This window comes from Chanodichthys erythropterus, chromosome 12 (genome assembly GCF_024489055.1).
Source record: "Chanodichthys erythropterus isolate Z2021 chromosome 12, ASM2448905v1, whole genome shotgun sequence".
Taxonomy (NCBI): domain Eukaryota; kingdom Metazoa; phylum Chordata; class Actinopteri; order Cypriniformes; family Xenocyprididae; genus Chanodichthys; species Chanodichthys erythropterus.
In genome coordinates, this window is record NC_090232.1 from 59,018,685 (window position 1) to 59,039,264 (window position 20,580).

General features: G+C 38.0%; 1 protein-coding gene across 5 annotated transcripts in view; it reads left to right on the forward strand.

The window, feature by feature from the left end:
- psip1a (PC4 and SFRS1 interacting protein 1a) overlaps positions 1-1,473 on the forward strand; it is a 246,632-nt gene extending 245,159 nt beyond the window's left edge. For all 5 annotated transcript variants that reach the window (XM_067404355.1, XM_067404356.1, XM_067404353.1 and 2 more), the window contains one exon: positions 918-1,473. In XM_067404355.1, the coding sequence (XP_067260456.1) occupies positions 918-1,018 (101 nt within the window). In that variant the 3' untranslated portion in view covers positions 1,019-1,473. The remainder of the gene's footprint in view (positions 1-917) is intronic.
- The last annotated feature ends 19,107 nt before the right edge of the window (positions 1,474-20,580 follow it).

Here is a 20,580-nt window from a genome sequence, read left to right on the forward strand (position 1 = left end):
CCTAAATAACTGGTTTGTGAATAATGAAATACATAATTTAGAAATGATAAATTAATCATTAATAAAGTATGAAAATACAATTATTAAACTCATTATAGATATGCTTATAAATCAAGAACAAAGCATTTATAGCTGTATTTATAAATGGCTTACTAATGTCTATTAATGTTTTATAAATGATGAATTGACTATTTACTAATGCTTAATTAATGCTTCATAGCGTGAGTTATTCTAAAGTGTTACATATATATATATATATATATATATATATATATATATATATATATATATATATATATATATATATATATATATATATATATTTATTTATTAATGATTATAATTGTCAACATCTGTCCCGAGACTGCGATATGGGAATCACCTCAACTGCACAAAACACTTCAATGATGACAGAAAGTGCCTGCTGCACAGTGATTCCACCACTTGCTTCCCATGTGAAAACAATTAAATCCATCCAAAACATGCAAATGGATGACATTATCCCTCCATTTAGAGGGATAATGTGAAATAATTATGAAATAATAATGATAGCTAGTGTTTTGACAATCTGAAAGCATACTGTAATATTTGACTGTTATAATGATACAAGGTCAGGAGACTAATAGAAACTAATAGACTATACAAACGGTAATAAAATAAAAATAAAAATATAGCTGCTACATTTTAGACTAAAACAACCACCACAAATCAATCACAACATATTTCTTTGAAAGTTTCTTTGGATAAAAATATATACATTTATGTTGTTTTTTTTTTGTTGTTGTTGTTGTGTTTTTTGTTTTTTTTTCACCCAACAGCCACTCCCTAATACATATCCATGATAACATAATTCCAAATTATGTATATGTAAATTATTTGTTTAGCAAAAAGCACAAACTTTGTTTCCATATTAACAGATACCAAGATTTTGAATGGAGACTTCAACCCTGAAGAGGATGCTGAGACAAAATTGGAGAAATTAGGAGAGAATATCTTGTGTGTTGTGAAAAACAAGTAATTAAATTTTTTCAGATTTCTTAAATTAATTGCCCCCATCAGTCTGCAAAAAAATCTTGTTTGTAGTGTGACTAATCCTTCGGAGGAGTCTGTCTAAAGATGTTGTTTGTTCACTGAAGAGCCACCAGTTGCCAGGTGGAATGATTTTAATTAGGGATTTTAATCTCAAAATATTGTTGTGATATTTACCATACCTATTTGGTGTAAATGTGTTAAATTTAAGTTTTACTGTTTAGCTTTGTTCTGGTGTTACATTTTTAAAATGATTTATTTTAATATAGGCAAATGTTGATTCTTGCTTGTTTCAGTATTAATGCTCTTAAGATTGCTGTCATAAAATGTGTTTTAGCTTTAATAAAGTAGTGTTTACTTCAGAACATTTCGCTTAACCCTCTGATACTATTTGGTCATTAGCGACCAAAAAAAATAATAAAAAATTATGATTTTGGTAAGAAACTTGATGAATTTTGTGGCATTTGCTATCTGAACATACACAAACAAAATATTGTACATGAAATGTTCTTTAAAAAATAGTCACTCCAAAAAGCTCTAAAATAACTAGGAAACGAATGGGAAATATTAAAATACAGAGCAATCTTTTGGTGTACAGTCTACAAGTGGGCCGGGATGCAGAAAAAAGCACAATGCATTTAAGGAAAAAAACTAAAACAAGAGTAAGACACACAAATTAACTGTAACACCATTTTTTGAAAATGTGAAAATCAATTTAGCCATAATGCAGAAAACACCACAATAGAGTTTAAACTAAAACATTGAGACTTTAAACTGTGTGGACTAAAGTATTGGGACACCACACCATTACACAGTGAGCCATATAACAGGGATGTTAATGACCACATTCTAAATACATACACATTAATGCACTGTGAAAAAAAATGAATCATCGGTCTTGTAATTTTCATTAAAAAAAATTAAGGTGATAATTAAAACTGTGTATATTTTATTAATTAAATTGTGGTTCATATTTAGAACATTTCACTAATAAAATCAAGAGATACATTTTCCTAATTTTTTTAAGGAAACTTGCGCAGATTTGAGACTTGAATTTAGGAACCAATTAAGCTAATAAAATGAAGAAGGTTACCTATTTATTAATTAGTTCAATTATGCGGTTTCATTTAGAGACACCATTGTTAGTTCCAAGCATGCTTTCCATATGGCTGGAAATGAAGAGTAAATATTGAAATTAAATGTCATTTTATGTGTTTTTGAGTGAAGGGAAACATCTGTTAATGTTTAATGTTCAGTTATGTTTGACATTTGAGTTTCTGTTATGTTAAAGTTTTGTTAGAGCTTTGAGAATAACTGCATGTACTAATAATAATATGAAGCATGTTGCTTTGTTCAATGAACAATAATTTTACTATTGCCAGTGCAGTAATAAGTTTGTTCTTACTTGTGCTGTGCTAGCAGCATGCAGTCTTTTAATTGTACAACATAAACAGGTCATTTCCATTCACTCTGGGGGATATCTCTTTTGCAGAGACATATACATGAAAATAGGAGTGCAAAATAGCCTCTTTCTCTTTTTTTCTCCAACACAAACACAGTTTGAGACTGTTTACCAAAGGTGTGAGATTAGATCAGAACCAGATGAATCCAGTTCTGTTCATTTTAGTGACATTTTTATTCATTGTTCGAATTAAAATACAGGTGTTCAGGTTTGATTGTAATCATAATGTAAAAATTGACACTTCTAATTACAATTTAAAAAAATTGAAAAACTAATAATATATATATATATATATATATATATATATATATATATATATATATATATATATATATATATATATATGCCAAACCTAATAAAAGTAATGTCTTGAAATACTCAGCAACTAGGGTTACACAGACCTAAATTATATATAAAATGTGTGTATATATGTGTGTGTGTGTATATATATATATATATATATATATATATATATATATATATATATATATATATATATATATATATATATATATATATATATATATATATATATATATATATATATTTCTATGTATATATATATTTCTATGTATATGTATATGTATGTATGTACATAACAGTTTACATATTGTTAGTTAAATTCATGCATGAATTGGGAAAACTCCCCATTGGTTGTTGCATCACTCTCATTTGTGCACATATTGCGGGGCGGGGCTACGTCCTCAGCAGCAGTCTCCTATATCTCTCTGCTGACTTCTCATGCAATATCAAAGCACTGTACTCGTGTTTGTCCCAGTTTTGTCCCAAGCCCAGTAAAGCAACCTTGAGTGCCCATCCACCTAATCTCTGTGAATTAATCCATCAACACACACACAGTCACAATGGTGCCGTGACTCGCTGTTTCTTCAATCAAGATGGTATCTGAAGCGGCCAAGAGTTCATCATAAAGTTTTCGCTGGAGTCCGGTGGACACAATCTTGTACAGAAACTGTGGTCATTTTTTTTGTTTTTTTTTGTTTTGTTTTTTTAAGATGTGTCGCGAAAATTAACTCAAAGGGGAAATATTAATAATTATTCATAACTCATTATGATTATTAATTATGGTTAATTATGAATATGCAAATCCGTTAATCAGATTAACTGGACATAGCTACATTAAAATTAATATTACAATCAGTTAACCTGTTCGTCCAGTGAACGCTCAGTGTTGATTGTTTATTAATTCTAAGAAATATTAATTTCCAAGTTATGGAAAAATAATATTTCTTATTGTACTGTACTACTCAGAGCACGTAGTCCGGATCTATCACTTAAGAGTCAATTCATTAGCAGATGGAGTCAGAACCAAACATGTCTTGTGCACAATCTTTATTAACTAACTCACAAACACATAACTAAACTAACAGACACATAACATAACATACACAAAAGGGTCACACACACATACACAAGTCAGAATGAGTAATGATAGAGTTGAACCAGAAGAGATGCTGTTACTAGAGCTACATGAAATGTCAAAGGCAATCTGGAAAGGACTCATCAGTTTCTTTTAGCAATAGCAAAGGTAAGTCTTTACACCTCAATACTAAATCGCATTAAAATGTACGATACTTGCAAGATTCCTTTAGGCTGAGGAGCGTCGGATCTGCAGGTTGCGGATAACTCTTGAGGTTATCGTCTGAAGTTGTTGCCAGTCTGTTGGGTGATGAGCACATGGCTGGGTGTTGTAGGCCAGGGGCCTACCAGCCTTGAGGCCGGGCCTAGAGAGGCCGGCCGCAAGGAGACCTGTTCGGTCGTCCAGAAGCAAGGAAGAAGAGAGGGAGTTGCACTGTTTGCTGAATCAGAACTATGAAATATTCTTTTAATACTGATGTGTTGCACAGGTATGGATGTACCGCATACACAAGCATTTAAATCTTCCTGCTACGAATGTATAGACACTAAACATGGCATGATTGAAGTTACCGTGCAGGTCATAACATTTAACAATCATCAAACATGTAAATACAATGAGTACAATACAACATCAGTAATAATGGATACCATTTCCTGAAAAGGATTCATTTATAGCACAGTCTGTCTATACATTAATGCCATAGAGTCTGTGTTCTGTGTGGAAAATGCAGGGAAGATGCAGATTTTCTGTGTCTCTACTCTGTTCTCCATGCGGCAACCACATTCCTCAGCCCAATAAACTTGTAACTGAAAACTTCCCGGGGGATGGGGACAGACTCCAGAGTGAGCTTAAAACTATTGGTTAACTAACCAATAATTGTGTCTGATTTGCCTCAGTCATTACAGAGGACAAGAAAACCTTATTCACTTTTTTTATTCAATCAATGACTGCCTTTTAAGATTTTGAGATTTAGAGACATTTATAAAGGACAGTTTGCTTTCAACACTTTCTAGATTTTCTGCAATCTATTTTATTCATTGTTTATGTGTACTGATATTCACTATGAGTGGTTTTGATGACTATAACACTCCAGTCTGTGGAAGTAAAGGTAGAGGATGGGGTTTATTGAAAGTACCAAAGTCATTACAGTTCAGTGGGCCTGATGTTCAGAGTGTTGAACTTATAGACAGTCATGCATCCAATTCAGATCAATTAGTTTGTGAGGGCTAGTCATGAATCAGATGCAAGGTGTGTTTTCGTCTACCCTGTTTCCTAACACACAGCCCCCAGATGTAAACACTGCAATGACAGACATAATCAGCCAAGTCAGTCAGCAAATTGCTGATAGCATAGTCACTAGACTGAACCAAACACACTCAGGAGAGACACATTCAGTGATTGATTCCCACAAAAATGTGACTGCAGATGGAACAGCTTCACAAAAATGCATGACAAAGTTTGTACTTCCAGTGTCACTCTCCTGACCACTCACACTTTGTTTGTCCTGAGAGAGTGAAACCTCTGTCTTCCTAAGGGTGGGGAAACTAGAAGATCTGCACTCAAGAAAGGACAGTGTAGATCATGAGTATATTCCTCCCAAACAATGTTGTATGAATGACCCTGTATAGCTTTGTTCTGGTGTTACATTTTTAAAATGATTTATTTTAATACAGGCAAATGTTGATTCTTGCTTGTGTTTCAGTAAGACTGCTGACATAAAATGTGTTTTAGCCTTAATAAAGTAGTGTTTACTTCAGAACATTTCGCTTAACCCTCTGATACTATTTGGTCATTAGCGACCAAAAAATAAAAAATAAAAATTATGATTTTGGTAAGAAACTTGGTGAATTTTGTGGCATTTGCTATCTGAACATACACAAACAAAATATTGTACATGAAATGTTCTTAAAAAAATAGTCAATACATATATATATATATATATATATATATATATATATATATATATATATATATAAGAAGCTAGCTCAGTTTATAGTCTTACTAGTTCTGTTGAGCCTGCAGGAAAAACTGTCTTCTTTCAGAACACGCACAGAGTACAGAGAATTGATAGTCTGTTTTACACACCTGTGACAGTATGGGGCGACCTTCAACTGAAAGCTATGGCTGACAGCAGCTCCATGGCATGCATGTTATGTGAAGCTGCTGAACATCGCTTGCAGCACAAGCCCAATTTACAAAAGCTCCCTGCCAACGATGTTGTCATAATTGGCTGTGGTGCACAACGTGTTACCCCAAAAGTGATGTATGAACTTGAACTCTCAGCTTTGGTCGTTCCAGGCCAAACTGATGAGTCTGGGCAGCAACGCTATCAAGTGGCTGATTAAAAAAATCAAGCATTCTGCATTAGTTCAGGCAGGCCTCGTAGTCAAGCTCTGCTATCGGCTGATTCGCAAATTCCAACCCCACCCATATCAGCTGATCTGATTTTAATGGACCCTATTGGCAACTCTAAAATAAGGTGCATTACTTAAACGCAGCTTCCGTCTCTCTGCTTGCTTGGCTGCTTCCACTGCATGCTGCTTGCAATCAATCAAACAAGATAAGTAAAATGGTCTTTTTATGCTGTGTCACTATCGTTTTCGTGTGGTCTGCTTTATCAGTTCATTATGAAGTATCAATACATGAGGTTTAATTAACGTGTCAGTGAACAATCTGTTTTAATACTCAGTGATTTACTAAGTATATCAGAAGATAGCTAATATGAGATTTGCTTTTATTCAAAGACGAGTTTTGTGGAACTCTATAAAAGGAAGAGTCTTTTCGCTTTGTATGTGCATATCAAACGAAGCTACAGCATCATAGATTTTGTACAGCAGAATGTATAACAAATTCAGACTGCATGTTAGCGAATATCACCAGCAATAGATTGCTAGCAGATTTTGCAGTTATGCTGTGTTTGCTTACTATTTGCACCTATGAGTAAATGCAGTCTATGTATTCATCTATTTGCATAGAAAGTACGCAAGCAGCTGCATTTAGGCAATTATATCTGGGCATATACAATTTCATGGACGAACCGCGATTTATGATATTGACGTATTCGTCAGCGAATTGGTAGACTTCACTGCTGTCACGTAATATTATTTCAACTTAACGAGTCAAGTCAAGTCAAGTCAAATTTATTTATATAGCGCTTTTACAATTGGTAATTGTTTCAAAGCAGCTTTACATATTAGAAGCACAGAAAAAAGGGAAGTGGTTAAAAATAAGCTGTACAAACAAGCGTGGTAATATGAACATATACAAGATGGTGCTACATTAAGCCAATGTTGGCTGACTTCCAGGGGTGGAAAAAACCCCCTAGGAGAAAAACCCAGCGTGCTAGCACTGGGAAAAAAAGTCCTAGGAGGGAAAAAACCCCTTGGAAGATATATATATAATATATGTAAATGGATATGGAGATCAAAATCTGAATGATACATTTTAATTATAGAGATTAAAAATATATTATATATAAATATATGTAAGCGGATACGGGGATTAAAAATCTGAATTATAGATGCAGCCAGAACTGGATCTGTAGGCCCATTGTCTCCTGGGCTACGTTGTAGTCAGGTCCAGACACAGGTTCTCCATCTGATCTGGATACGGCCTGGATCCAGTACTCGGCAAACCTCAGGATAAGCAGAGAGACAGATATTAGCGTAGATGCCATTCTTATTCTGATGTACAGGTATATCTAGTGTTATAGGAAATGTTCTCGGTTCCGGCCGACCTAATTATTGCAGCGTAACAATCCTTTAACGGATTTGAAAAAATGTTAATGTATTGATAATGTGTTATGTGTATGCAATAGCAAAGAGATGTGTTTTTAGTCTAGATTTAAACTGACAGAGTGTGTCTGCTTCCCGAACAATACTAGGAAGATTGTTCCAGAGTTTAGGTGCTAAATAGGAAATGGATCTGCCGCCTTCAGTTGATTTTGATATTCTGGGTATTATCAACTGGCCTGAATTCTGTGATCGCAATAAACGTGAAGGACTATAATGCATTAAGAGCTCACTTAGGTACTGGGGAGCTAAACCATTTAGAGCTTTATAAGTAAGCAGCAAGATTTTAAAATCTATACGATGTTTAATAGGGAGCCAATGTAATGTTGACAGAACTGGGCGAATATGGTCATACTTTCTGGTTCTAGTAAGAACTCTAGCTGCCGCATTTTGGACCAACTGTAGTCTGTTTAAAAGCCGAGCAGAACAACCACCCAGTAGAGCGTTACAATAATCTAGTCTTGAGGTCATGAATGCATGAACCAACTGTTCCGCATTTGTCATTGAGAGCATATGTCGTAATTTAGATATATTTTTTAGATGGAAGAAGGCGGTTTTACAGATACTAGAAACATGACTTTCAAATGAAAGATTGGTATCAAAGAGCACACCCAGGTTTCTAACTGAGGACGAAGATTTAATGGAGCACCCGTCAAGTGTTAGAGAGTATTCAAGGTTTTTTCGTGAGGAAGTTTTTGGTCCAAAGATTAGGATATCATTTTTTTCTGAATTTAATAATAAGAAATTTCTTGTCATCCAGTTTTTAATGTCAGCTATGCATTCTGTTAGTTTTGTGAATTTGTAGGTTTCGTCAGGGCGCGAGGAAATATAGAGCTGAGTATCGTCAGCGTAGTAGTGAAAACTAACACCATGCTTCCTAATTATCTCTCCTAAGGGCAGCATGTACAGAGTGAAAAGCAACGGTCCTAGTACTGAGCCTTGTGGTACTCCATATTTAACCTGTGATCGATACGACATCTCTTCATTAACTACTACAGACTGATAACGGTCAGATAAGTACGATTTGAACCATGCCAAAGCAATTCCACTAATGCCAATATAGTTTTCAAGTCTTTTTAAAAGAATGTTATGATCAATAGTGTCAAAAGCAGCACTGAGATCTAATAACACTAATAGAGAAATACAGCCACGATCGGATGATAAGAGTAGATCATTTGTAACTCTAACGAGAGCAGTCTCAGTACTATGGTATGGTCTAAATCCTGACTGGAAATCCTCACAGATTCCATTTCTTTCTAAAAAGGAGCACAGTTGTGTTGAAACTGCCTTTTCTAGTATCTTTGACAGAAAAGGTAGATTCGAGATTGGCCTGTAATTTACTAAATCTCTCGGATCTAGTTGAGGTTTTTTAATAAGAGGTTTAATAATAGCCTGCTTAAAGGTTTTTGGCACGTGTCCTAATGTTAAAGATGAATTAATTATATCAAGAAGTGGACCTACGACCTCTGGAAGCATTTCTTTCAGTAGTTTAGTCGGCATTGGGTCTAACATACATGTCGTTGATTTTGATGATTTGATAAGTTTAGATAATTCTTCCTCTCCTATAGCGGCAAATGATTCTAGTTTTACCTCAGGGACACTACAGTGCACTGTCTGATGCGAAACTGTAGACGGTTGCATGTTTATAATTTTCTCTCTAATATTATCAATCTTGCAAGTAAAGAAGTTCATAAAGTCATTACTGCTGTGCTCTATGGAAACGTCAGCAGTTGAATCTCTGTTTCTAGTTAATTTAGCCACTGTGTCAAATAAATACCTAGGATTATGTTTGTTTTCTATTAAGAGATTTGAAAAATAAGTAGATCTAGCATTTCTTATAGCCGTTCTGTACTCAATCATTTTTTCTTTCCACGAAAGGCGAAAAACTTCTAGTTTTGTTTTCTTCCAACTACGTTCAGCTTTTCTAACAGCTCATTTTAGAGCCCGAGTGTGCTCATCATACCAGGGCGTTGGATTAGTTTCCTTAATCTTCTTTAGACGTAAGGGAGCGACTGCATCTAATGTGCTGGAAAAGAGAGAGCCAATAGTTTCTGTTGCAGCATCGAGTTCTTCTAAGTTGTCAGGTATACTAAGGTGATGAAACTGCTCGGGGAGATTATTTATAAAGCAATCTTTAGTGGTAGACGTGATTGTTCTACAATATTTATGGCTGGGTGGTGGTTTTGTAGCCTTGGCTAATTGTATTATACACAAGACTAAATAATGATCTGATATATCATCGCTCTGCTGTAGAATTTCAACAGCATCAATATCTATTCCATGCGACAGTATTAGATCTAGGGTATGATTACGACAATGAGTGGGTCCTGACACGTGTTGTCTAACTCCAATAGAGTTTAAAATGTCTGCAAATGCCAATCCAAATGCGTCTTTATTATTATCTACGTGGATATTAAAATTACCAACAACAAGGACTTTATCCGCAGCCAGTACTAACTCTGATAGAAACTCAGCAAATTCTTTGATAAAGTCAGTATGGTGTCCTGGTGGCCTGTATACAGTAGCCAGCACAAATGTCAATTTACATAATGTTACATAAAGCACCATCACTTCAAAGGAATTATATTTGAAATTCTTTTGAATGATTCTGAATATATTACTATAAATTACAGCAACACCTCCCCCTTTGCCTTTCTGTCGAGGATTGTGTCGATAATCATAACCTTGAGGACTAGATTCATTTAAAGTAATGTAATCGTCTGGTTTTAGCCAGGTTTCTGTCAAACACAGCAAGTCTAGTTTATTGTCTGTGATAATTTCATTTACAATAAGTGCTTTTGAAGAAATAGATCTAATATTCAGTAACCCAAGCTTTATCATTTGTTTATCTGATTTATCTGTGATTTTCATTTTTTGAACATCAATTAAATTTTTACCCTTAAAAGGTTTCGGAAGTTTTTTGTATTTACTAGTTCGAGGTACAGACACAGTCTCTATGTGATAATATCTAGGTGAAAGTGTTTCTATGTGCTGTGAATTATCTGAGTTCTGTGACGTGAGGCGGCTAGCAGACGGTCTGTTTAGCCAGTTTGTCTACGAGTGTGCCGAGGCAGTTCCAGGTATTCTCAACGAAGCAAGAGCACAGTTATGCTGTAATCATTTGGCAAACGTTTTTAGTGGTTCTTTGGCTTTGGGGGTTGTTTCGTTTGTGGTCATCAGATGTTCACTATATCAGTCAGTCACTTTATGCTGAAACGTGGTGTTTTTGCTTTTAAACAGAAATAGGAGATTCATTGCATATGGACCGTAGTGATGGTATGGTTATACCGGGACTCCGAACTTAGCTCTTACGCAGTTTTCAAAGCACTACCACACCAAAGCAGATATATGGAAATGAATCACATGTTGTGCCGCTGCTTGTATATAGAAATATCAATACCACGTGATTAACATTTTGAAGCTTCGAACATCATGCAGCCAGTAGACCTATCATAAGATCAAGACATAATTTTGAAAATTGCGCTTCGCGAGCCGTCGATTTTAAGGGAAATGCATTTATTTTTGTTTTTAACACAGTCAAGGCACCTTTATTTATATAAAGCTTTTTACCATGCAGATTGTGTCAAAACAATGTTAACATGAAAACATTGGCTACACCGCAGCTCTAGAATAAATTCATGTCATTTAAGTAAGTTAATTGTGATAAAAGCTTTGAGTTTAGAAGCATTATTCGGAAAAATTTGATGAAAGCCTCAAACGCTTCAGAAAGCCTTGGTTTTCTATCACTAATTTTAACGGCTTATTGATGCACCTGCACTTCCTTAGACTGCTCAGATTGAGTTAGGGGTCTTTGCACGCTCTTGTGGCCATATGTAATTCATGAAATAAAGTGCTCATGCCGCTGTGAGGACGGACAGTCGGTTGCACGCTGCAGGGTTTTGGAAGTGACATCTACATATACGTGAGATTCACTATCAATGCAAGGATTGACATAACATTGCAAGGATCAGAGATAAGCCAAGTACTAATGCATTAATGGTAACTCGGACTAATAGCGCCTATAATAGAATATTAGTTTCAGAAGCTGTTGCTTGCTCAATAGTATCTGCATTAGAGCACCCTGACTAAATTTGGGAAATTCTGGATTCCAGAACTGGGCTTTGCATTCACATCTAAACCTTTTCTTTTAATATACGAAAAGCCTTGTTTGTTTATAAGAAGGGTGTTTACAGTTCCCTTTCATGGGAACATCGACGCTGCGTAGTCGCTTTGGGAACACCTCTGCGTGATTATGTCTTGAAGCACTCGTGAAATCAAACCAATAGTGTAGCGGGACGTCAGAGCGGGCTGACGTCACAGACCAGGAAACTATAAAGCGCCCCTGAGAACAAAGAATGCCAGCTTCTGTGTCTTCAGCAAGTGCTTTGTGTATTGTGTGTCTTATTTGGTGTTGCCTGTCATTATCTACAGCAAACAAAATATCTCTTCGTCCGAGGACAAGAGTATTTTAGTCACCAAGCATATATATTAGTATTATATATATATATTGCAAAGACACTATTATGGCGGAGAAAGATAAGCAACAATTCACTAAATGTGCTCCTCCCTGCCCTCGTTTTATCACGGGTGGGGATACACATGATATGTGTGTTGCTTGTATGGGAGTGGAGCATGCACAGGCAGCTCTCGAGGGAGCTGTCTGCGTGCTTTGTGAGAAGTTAACGCTCTGTGTACTCCGTTCACGCCGCACGTTCTTTGACAAAAAGGAGGACACCGCGGCGAGTGTTCCCCAGGGCACGGGTCCCGCTGCTGCCGAGGCACAGCGTAGACTTCGCTCCTGGGGTTCACAAATGGATCTGGTGGGGTCCTACCCTATCTCGACCCTCACCTGCCAGATCTGCTGCCTCTTCTCTGGCTGCGGAAGCACGCGTAGCGGTTTCTTCCCCCAGAGTGGAGGCACCAGAGCTTCGCTTATCTGTCTCAGAGGAGATGGATGTAGCGAGCGCCGGGCTGGAGATGAGGCCCTGCTATCCACATCTCCATCATATGAGGAGCTTTTAGAGGTGTTGACTCGGGCAGTGGCTAAATTAAATATCGAATGGCCAGAAGAAAGACCTGAAGCGCGAGTTAAAAGTAAATTAGATGAGCGCTTTCTCCCCGCCCGACCACAACCTCAGCCCCGGGGATTGCCGTTCTTTCCAGATCTCCACACTGAGGTGTCGAGATCGTGGCAGAGTCCGGCACATTTCCGTGTTCATAACCCAGCAACATCTCTGTACAGTAACATCATGGGAGGGAAAGAACACGGTTATACGGCGATGCCTCAGGTCGAGTAGACGCTCGCAAGCTATCTCTCGCCTGAGTCAGCGTCGTCGTTAAAATCCCCGACTTTGCCCACCAGACCCCTGCGTACAACATCAGCGTTGGTGGGCAGGGCTTACACCTCAGCGGGTCAGGCGGTAGCATGTCTCCATACTATGTCGATACTCCAGGCATACCAAGCTGACCTGCTTGGGGAAATAGATCAGAATGGCGAGGCGACTTTTGAGTGCATTCAGGAATTAAGGAAGGCAACTGACTTAGCTCTCTGACTTAGCTGCCACGGAGATGCATTTATGGCTGAATTTATCGGACATTAAAGAATGCGATAAAGCAGTGCTCCTTGACGCGCCAGTGTCTGTTCAGGGCCTCTTCGGCGACTCCGTAACATTGGTCGTCGAGAGGTTCCAGGAGGCAAAACGTCAGTCTGCAGCCTTTCAAAAGTTTTCCCCTCGCCGCTCTGCTGAGGCTGCTGAGCGGGAGCAGCCTCAGGCATCTACAAGCTCCTCATCTGCGCATAGAGCACAGCAAAAACGAAGTGTTGCCACCCGTGCTCCCCCGAAAAGATCTTGGGGACCGGGTAAGGCAACACAAGTGAAGCCTTCCCGGGGTAAAACAGATCTGCGGACTGTTATTATTGCCAGGAAGGCTTCGAAAAAGTCCTGACACCGAGGTTCAACGTTGCTCAATGCTGCTGCCTGCTGTCTGACCTACGCTCGGAGCTTCGTGGAGTTTATCCTAAAATCCTTCTCTTTATTCCTATTCACATAATATAACTTTCTTGTTTTTCACTAGATTACTTAACCTATTGCATAGTATTACCAAACGGAACGATTTATTACTAGTAATCTACCAGCGTAATCACCTAGTGTCAGCCATAGCCCGCTAGCCTGCTAGCTACCGTCTATTTTTTCCTCTAAACTAACCTGCCTTCGATCTAATGCCGGATTTATCCAATGTATGTTATTCTGATCTGTCCTCGCCAGATCGGGAAGCTGTGGAGAGTTTGCGCCCGGCATTCAGAGATCCACCGTGAGGTACAGCGTCCCGCACATCACCCTTGCCCCAGGCACCAGCAAGCGACCGAGACATTCAGCTAGCGAGTCCCGTGTGTGATGCAGTTTTTCGGACGGCGAGGGGAGCCAGACTACTCTACAAAAACACGGTCAGTCATGTCCGACGATTATCATGTGTATTAAATGCAACATGTACAGCTTAGCTCTTTCTGTCAGCAGTGAGACTTACACATGTGATAAATGCAGGGATATTGTCAGGCTGACATAGAGAATCTCAGAATTAGAGACACGCATCCAAACTTTAATTGAGGATAGAATGAAAGGGCCTTAGATACTGCTTTGGATGTGACTAGCCTAGTAAACACTGCACATTCAGTTCCGGTTGTAGAAGCCATGCAGCAGGCTAACTGGGTGACTGTGAGGCAGCATAGTGGCAAGAACAAACACCACTCTTCCGTTCTGATTAGAACATCAAACAGGTTCTCCCCACTCAGTGACGCACCCACTGAGAATCCTGTTGAAAGTGCCCTAGTTATTGGCGATTCTATTACACGGAACGTGAAAATAGAGACACCAGCCACCATAGTCACATGTTTGCCGGGGGCCAGAGCACCTGACATCAAAGCAAATTTAAAAGTGCTGGCTAATGCTAAACGTAAATATTCTAAAATCATTATCCATGTAGGCACAAATGATGTTCGACTTTGCCAGTCGGAGATCACTAAAATTAACATTAAAGAGGTGTGTGAACTCGCAAATTCAATGTCAGCAGAAGTAATTTGTTCTGGCCCTCTTCCTGTTCGTCGGAGTGATGAGATAGTTAGCAGGTTATCATCACTCAATGGCTGGCTGTCTAAGTGGTGTGCGCAGAATAATATAGGTTTCATAGACAATTGGAAAAGCTTTTGGGGCAGACCTGGGGTCTCATTTATAAAGAGTGCACAACCTTTGCGCGGGAACTGGCGTACGCACGCTTCCAGCCCCATTTTGTGCGTACGCCAGTTCCCGCGCAAAGGTTGTGATCTATAAAAACAAACTTGATGGGAGAATGTGCGCACCTTTCAGCAAACTTTGAGCCGTACGTACGCACATTCTGGAGACAAAGTGATATGAATTGAGATAGTAGATGTGCTACTTTCGATCACTTTTCCAGTGACACGCTGTTTTCTGACAGCGAGGAGCGCTGGGAGCACAATAATTCCTCTTTAAACTAAACTGCAGATGTTATGACAAAATATTTTTTCGAGAATGACGATCAGTGATGCACACTTAACTTAGATATTATGGAAGACAATGCTGGATTCGGTGGTCGAACGGTCCGTTGTCCAGTTTGAATAGGTCCAATAATATCTTACTGTACAACCATAGCTGCATGCTCGTGTGAAGGATCTTCAAATAATTACCATTTGAAGGATATCATTTGAGGAAAACGGTAAGATTTGCATGTTTTCTTTTTAAAATACTTTGTCAGTGACGCGCCGAGTCAGACAATTGTATTTACACTGCAATAAATAAGTAGTCCGATCTGTTTCCACTAAAAATAGCCTATAAACTTCCTAAAAGATATGTTCACCTCATCAGCAAAACTGCATAAATTTGATTTGAGTTGTTTAAAAGTATTAAAATACTATCTGGCCAATGGAAATGAATGAATCAACTCTATCCTAAAATCTTTATCTGAAGTATTTTATACAATTTTTTTTTTATGGATATTTTGATATATTTATTCTAAAACATAAAGAGGATATTGGATGATCTTTATCAATATAATCTGTGGCACAAATGGCATTTATAGTCCATATCTAATATTGTCCAATGTCTTGTACCTTTGACGGTGTTAACCATGGTGTCACGTGGTTGGGAACGTGTATGGAAATGATATGCAGATGAGGTTATGCATAGTAAAACTAGGCGTCGTAAGCTCCATATATGGTTATTTCGGGGAGGAGACAGGGTGGAGATGCACGTACGCACAATCTTCCGCTGACTGGGATTTATAAAGGTATTTGTGCGCCGGTTCTGGTGTACGCATGGTTTTATAAATCTGATTTTTTTTGTGCGTACGCAGAATCTAGCTTTTGCGCGTACGTACACTTTTAGTAGGGATCCTACGCACAGTTTTATAAATGAGACCCCTGATCTGTTGAAAAGAGATGGTACTCATCCCTCCCGGGATGGTGCTGCTCTTCTATCTAGAAATATGGCAAATAGTCTTAGAGCTGAAACATGACAAACCAGGGCCCAGATCAGGACGCAGACAAACTGGCTAAATCGACCGTCTGCTAGCCACCTCACGTCACAGAACTCTGATAATTCACAGCACATAGAAACTCTTTCACCTAGATATTATCACATAGAGACTGTGTCTGTACCTCGAACTAGTAAATACAAAAAATTCCGAAACCTTTTAAGGGTAAAAATTTAATTGATGTTCAAAAAATTAAAATCACAGATAAATCAGATAAACAAATGATAAAGCTTGGGTTACTGAATATTAGATCTATTTCTTCAAAAGCACTTATTGTAAATGAAATTATCACAGACAATAAACTAGACTTGCTGTGTTTGACAGAAACCTGGCTAAAACCAGACGATTACATTATTTTAAATGAGTCTAGTCCTCAAGGTTATGACTATCGACACAATCCTCGACAGAAAGGCAAAGGGGGAGGTGTTGCTGTAATTTATAGTAATATATTCAGAATCATTCAAAAGAATTTTAAATATAATTCCTTTGAAGTGATGGTGCTTTACGTAACATTATGTAAGTTGACATTTGTGTTGGCTACTGTATACAGGCCACCAGGGCACCATACTGACTTTATCAAAGAATTTGCTGATTTTCTATCAGAGTTAGTACTGGCTGCGGATAAAGTCCTTGTTGTTGGTGATTTTAATATCCATGTAGATAATAATAAAGACGCATTTGGATTGGCATTTGCAGACATTTTAAACTCTATTGGAGTTAGACAACACGTGTCAGGACCCACTCATTGTCGTAATCATACCTTAGATCTAATACTGTCGCATGGAATTGATATTGATGCTGTTGAAATTCTACAGCAGAGCGATGATATATCAGATCATTATTTAGTCTTGTGTATAATACAGTTAGCCAAGGCTACAAAACCACCACCCAGCCATAAATATGGTAGAACCATACTTCTACCACTAAAGATTGCTTTATAAATAATCTCCCCAAGCAGTTTCATTGCCTTAGTATACCTGACAACTTAGAAGAACTCGATGCTGCAACAGAAACTAACAAAACTAGAAGTTTTTCGCCTTTCGTGGAAAGAAAAAATGATTGAGTACAAAACGGCTATAAGAAATGCTAGATCTACTTATTTTTCAAATCTCTTAATAGAAAACAAACATAATCCTAGGTATTTATTTGATACAGTGGCTAAATTAACTAGAAACAGAGATTCAACTGCTGACGTTTCCAAAGAGCACAGCAGTAAAGACTTTATGAACTTCTTTACTTGCAAGATTGACAATATTAGAGAGAAAATTATAAACATGCAACCGTCTACAGTTTCGCTTCAGACAGTGCACTGTAGTGTCCCTGAGGTAAAACTAGAATCATTCGCCGCTATAGGAGAGGAAGAATTATCTAAACTTATCAAATCATCAAAATCAACAACATGTATGTTAGACCCAATGCCGACTAAACTACTGAAAGAAATGCTTCCAGAGGTTGTAGGTCCACTTCTTGATATAATTAATTCATCTTTAACACTAGGATACGTGCCAAAAACTTTTAAGAATGCTATTATTAAACCTCTTATTAAAAAACCTCAACTAGATCCGAGAGATTTAGTAAATTACAGGCCAATCTCGAATCTACCTTTTCTGTCAAAGATACTAGAAAAGGCAGTTTCAACACAACTGTGTTCCTTTTTAGAAAGAAATAATATCTGTGAGGATTTCCAGTCAGGATTTAGACTGAGACTGCTCTCGTTAGAGTTACAAACGATCTACTCTTATCATCCGATCGTGGCTGTATTTCTCTATTAGTGTTATTAGATCTCAGTGCTGCTTTTGACACTCATCGATCACAACATTCTTTTAAAAAGACTTGAAAACTGTATTGGCATTAGTGGAATTGCTTTGGCATGGTTCAAATCTTACTTATCTGACCGTTATCAATATGTAGTAGTTAATGAAGAGATGTCGTATCGATCACAAGTTCAATATGGAGTACCACAAGGCTCAGTACTAGGACCATTGCTTTTCACTCTGTACATTCTGCCCTTAGGAGAAATAATTAGGAAGCATGGTGTTAGTTTTCACTGCTACGCTGACGATACTCAGCTCTATATTTCCTCGCGCCCTGACGAAACCTACAAATTCACAAAACTAACAGAATGCATAGCTGACATTAAAAACTGGATGACAAGAAATTTCTTATTATTAAATTCAGAAAAAAATGATATCCTAATCTTTGGATCAAAAACTTCCTCACGAAAAAACCTTGAATACTCTCTAATACTTGACGGGTGCTCCATTAAATCTTCGTCCTCAGTTAGGAACCTGAGTGTGCTCTTTGATACCAATCTTTCATTTGAAAGTCATGTTTCTAGTATCTGTAAAACCGCCTTCTTCCATCTAAAAAATATATCTAAATTACGACATATGCTCTCAATGACAAATGCGGAACAGTTGGTTCATGCATTCATGACCTCAAGACTAGATTATTGTAACGCTCTACTGGGTGGTTGTTCTGCTCGGCTTTTAAACAGACTACAGTTGGTCCAAAATGCGGCAGCTAGAGTTCTTACTAGAACCAGAAAGTATGACCATATTAGCCCAGTTCTGTCAACATTACATTGGCTCCCTATTAAACATTGTATAGATTTTAAAATCTTGCTACTTACTTATAAAGCTCTAAATGGTTTAGCTCCCCAGTATCTAAGCGAGCTCTTGGTGCATTATAGTCCTTCACGTCTATTGCAATCTCAGAATTCAGGCCAGTTGATAATACCCAGAATATCAAAATCAACTGAAGGCGGCAGATCCTTTTCCTATTTAGCACCTAAACTCTGGAACAATCTTCCTAGCATTGTTCGGGAAGCAGACACACTCTGTCAGTTTAAATCTAGACTAAAAACACATCTCTTTGCTCTTGCATAAACATTATCAATATATTAACATTTTTCAAATCTGTTAAAGGATTGTTACGCTGCAATAATTAGGTCGGCCGGAACCGAGAACATTTCCTATAACACTAGATATACCTGTACATCAGAATAAGAATGGCATCTACGCTAATATCAGTCTCTCTACTTATCCTGAGGTTTGCCGGGTGCTGGATCCAGGCCGTATCCAGATCAGATGGAGAACCTGTGTCTGGACCTGACTACAACGTAGCCCAGGAGCCAATGGGCCTACAGATCCAGTTCTGGCTGCATCTATAATTCAGATTTTTAATCTCCGTATCCGCTTACATATATTTATATATAATCTATTTTTAATCTCTATAATAAAAATGTATAATTCAGATTTTGATCTCCATATCCATTTACATATATTATATATATATCTTCCAAGGGGTTTTTTCCCTCCTAGGACTTTTTTCCCAGTGCTAGCACGCTGGGTTTTTCTCCTAGGGGTTTTTTTCCACCCCTGGGAGTCAGCCGACATTGGCTTAGTGTAGCACCATCTTGTATATGTTACATATTACCACGCCTGCTTGTACAGCTTATTTTTAACCACTTCTCTTTTTTCTGTGCTTCTAATATGTAAAGATGATTTGAAACAATTACCAATTGTAAAAAGCGCTATATAAATAAATTTGACTTGACTTGACTTGACTGACACGAGGGGTCCAGGACTTCCGAGGGCAGCCCCCTCCAGAGAGGGTCCAGAAAAATTAAAATCTATAAAGTTGACCCATCTTTGGTGCCCTCAGGGGGCCATTCTGTCAACCCTGCCACCTCGTGTGTCTCGGGGCACAGCAGCTCCCCCCCATCCTCCGAGGAGGGTCGGTCAGCGCTCGATTCGACTGTTCCCTGCTGGTGTGCCGCTTCAGGGTGTCGAGCCAAGTGCTCAAAAAACACCAGAGACCAGTCTCGAGAGACTGGTTCCCTTAGTAGAATATTTAGAAGAATGGAAAGTCTTCCCAATATTTCTCAATGGGTGCTGCAAAAGCGTGGCTACTTATTTATGCAGCGCTCTGACCGGCTCTGATATCAAAATTCAGTGAAGATGGACGCCGCAAAGAATATCGCGGACGAGCTGAACCGTGGCCGTTACACCGAAAATGTTTTGAAGTACTTCTTCGAAAAGCCGTATGATTATGAACAAGCGCTCACTGATTCTGAAGACGATCTGAGTGACGATGAAAGCAGCATAATAAGACTGAATAATATCCCTATTCTGCAACTGAGCGAAGATGAAGACGAGGAAGAATGTATCGGACTGGCGTCAGACGAGTTGGACCGTAAGATATCAGAGGCTATATCGATAGTAGCATTTGATTGGGATAAAGACAGAGAAATGGTGAAAATCCGTAACTTTGACTGTAAATGCTGCACGAGGAGAAAAGAGAACTCTCTGCATGGGAGACAGTCATGTAGCCAGAAGCTTTCTCCAGATATTATGTACAACATACGGCTGGAT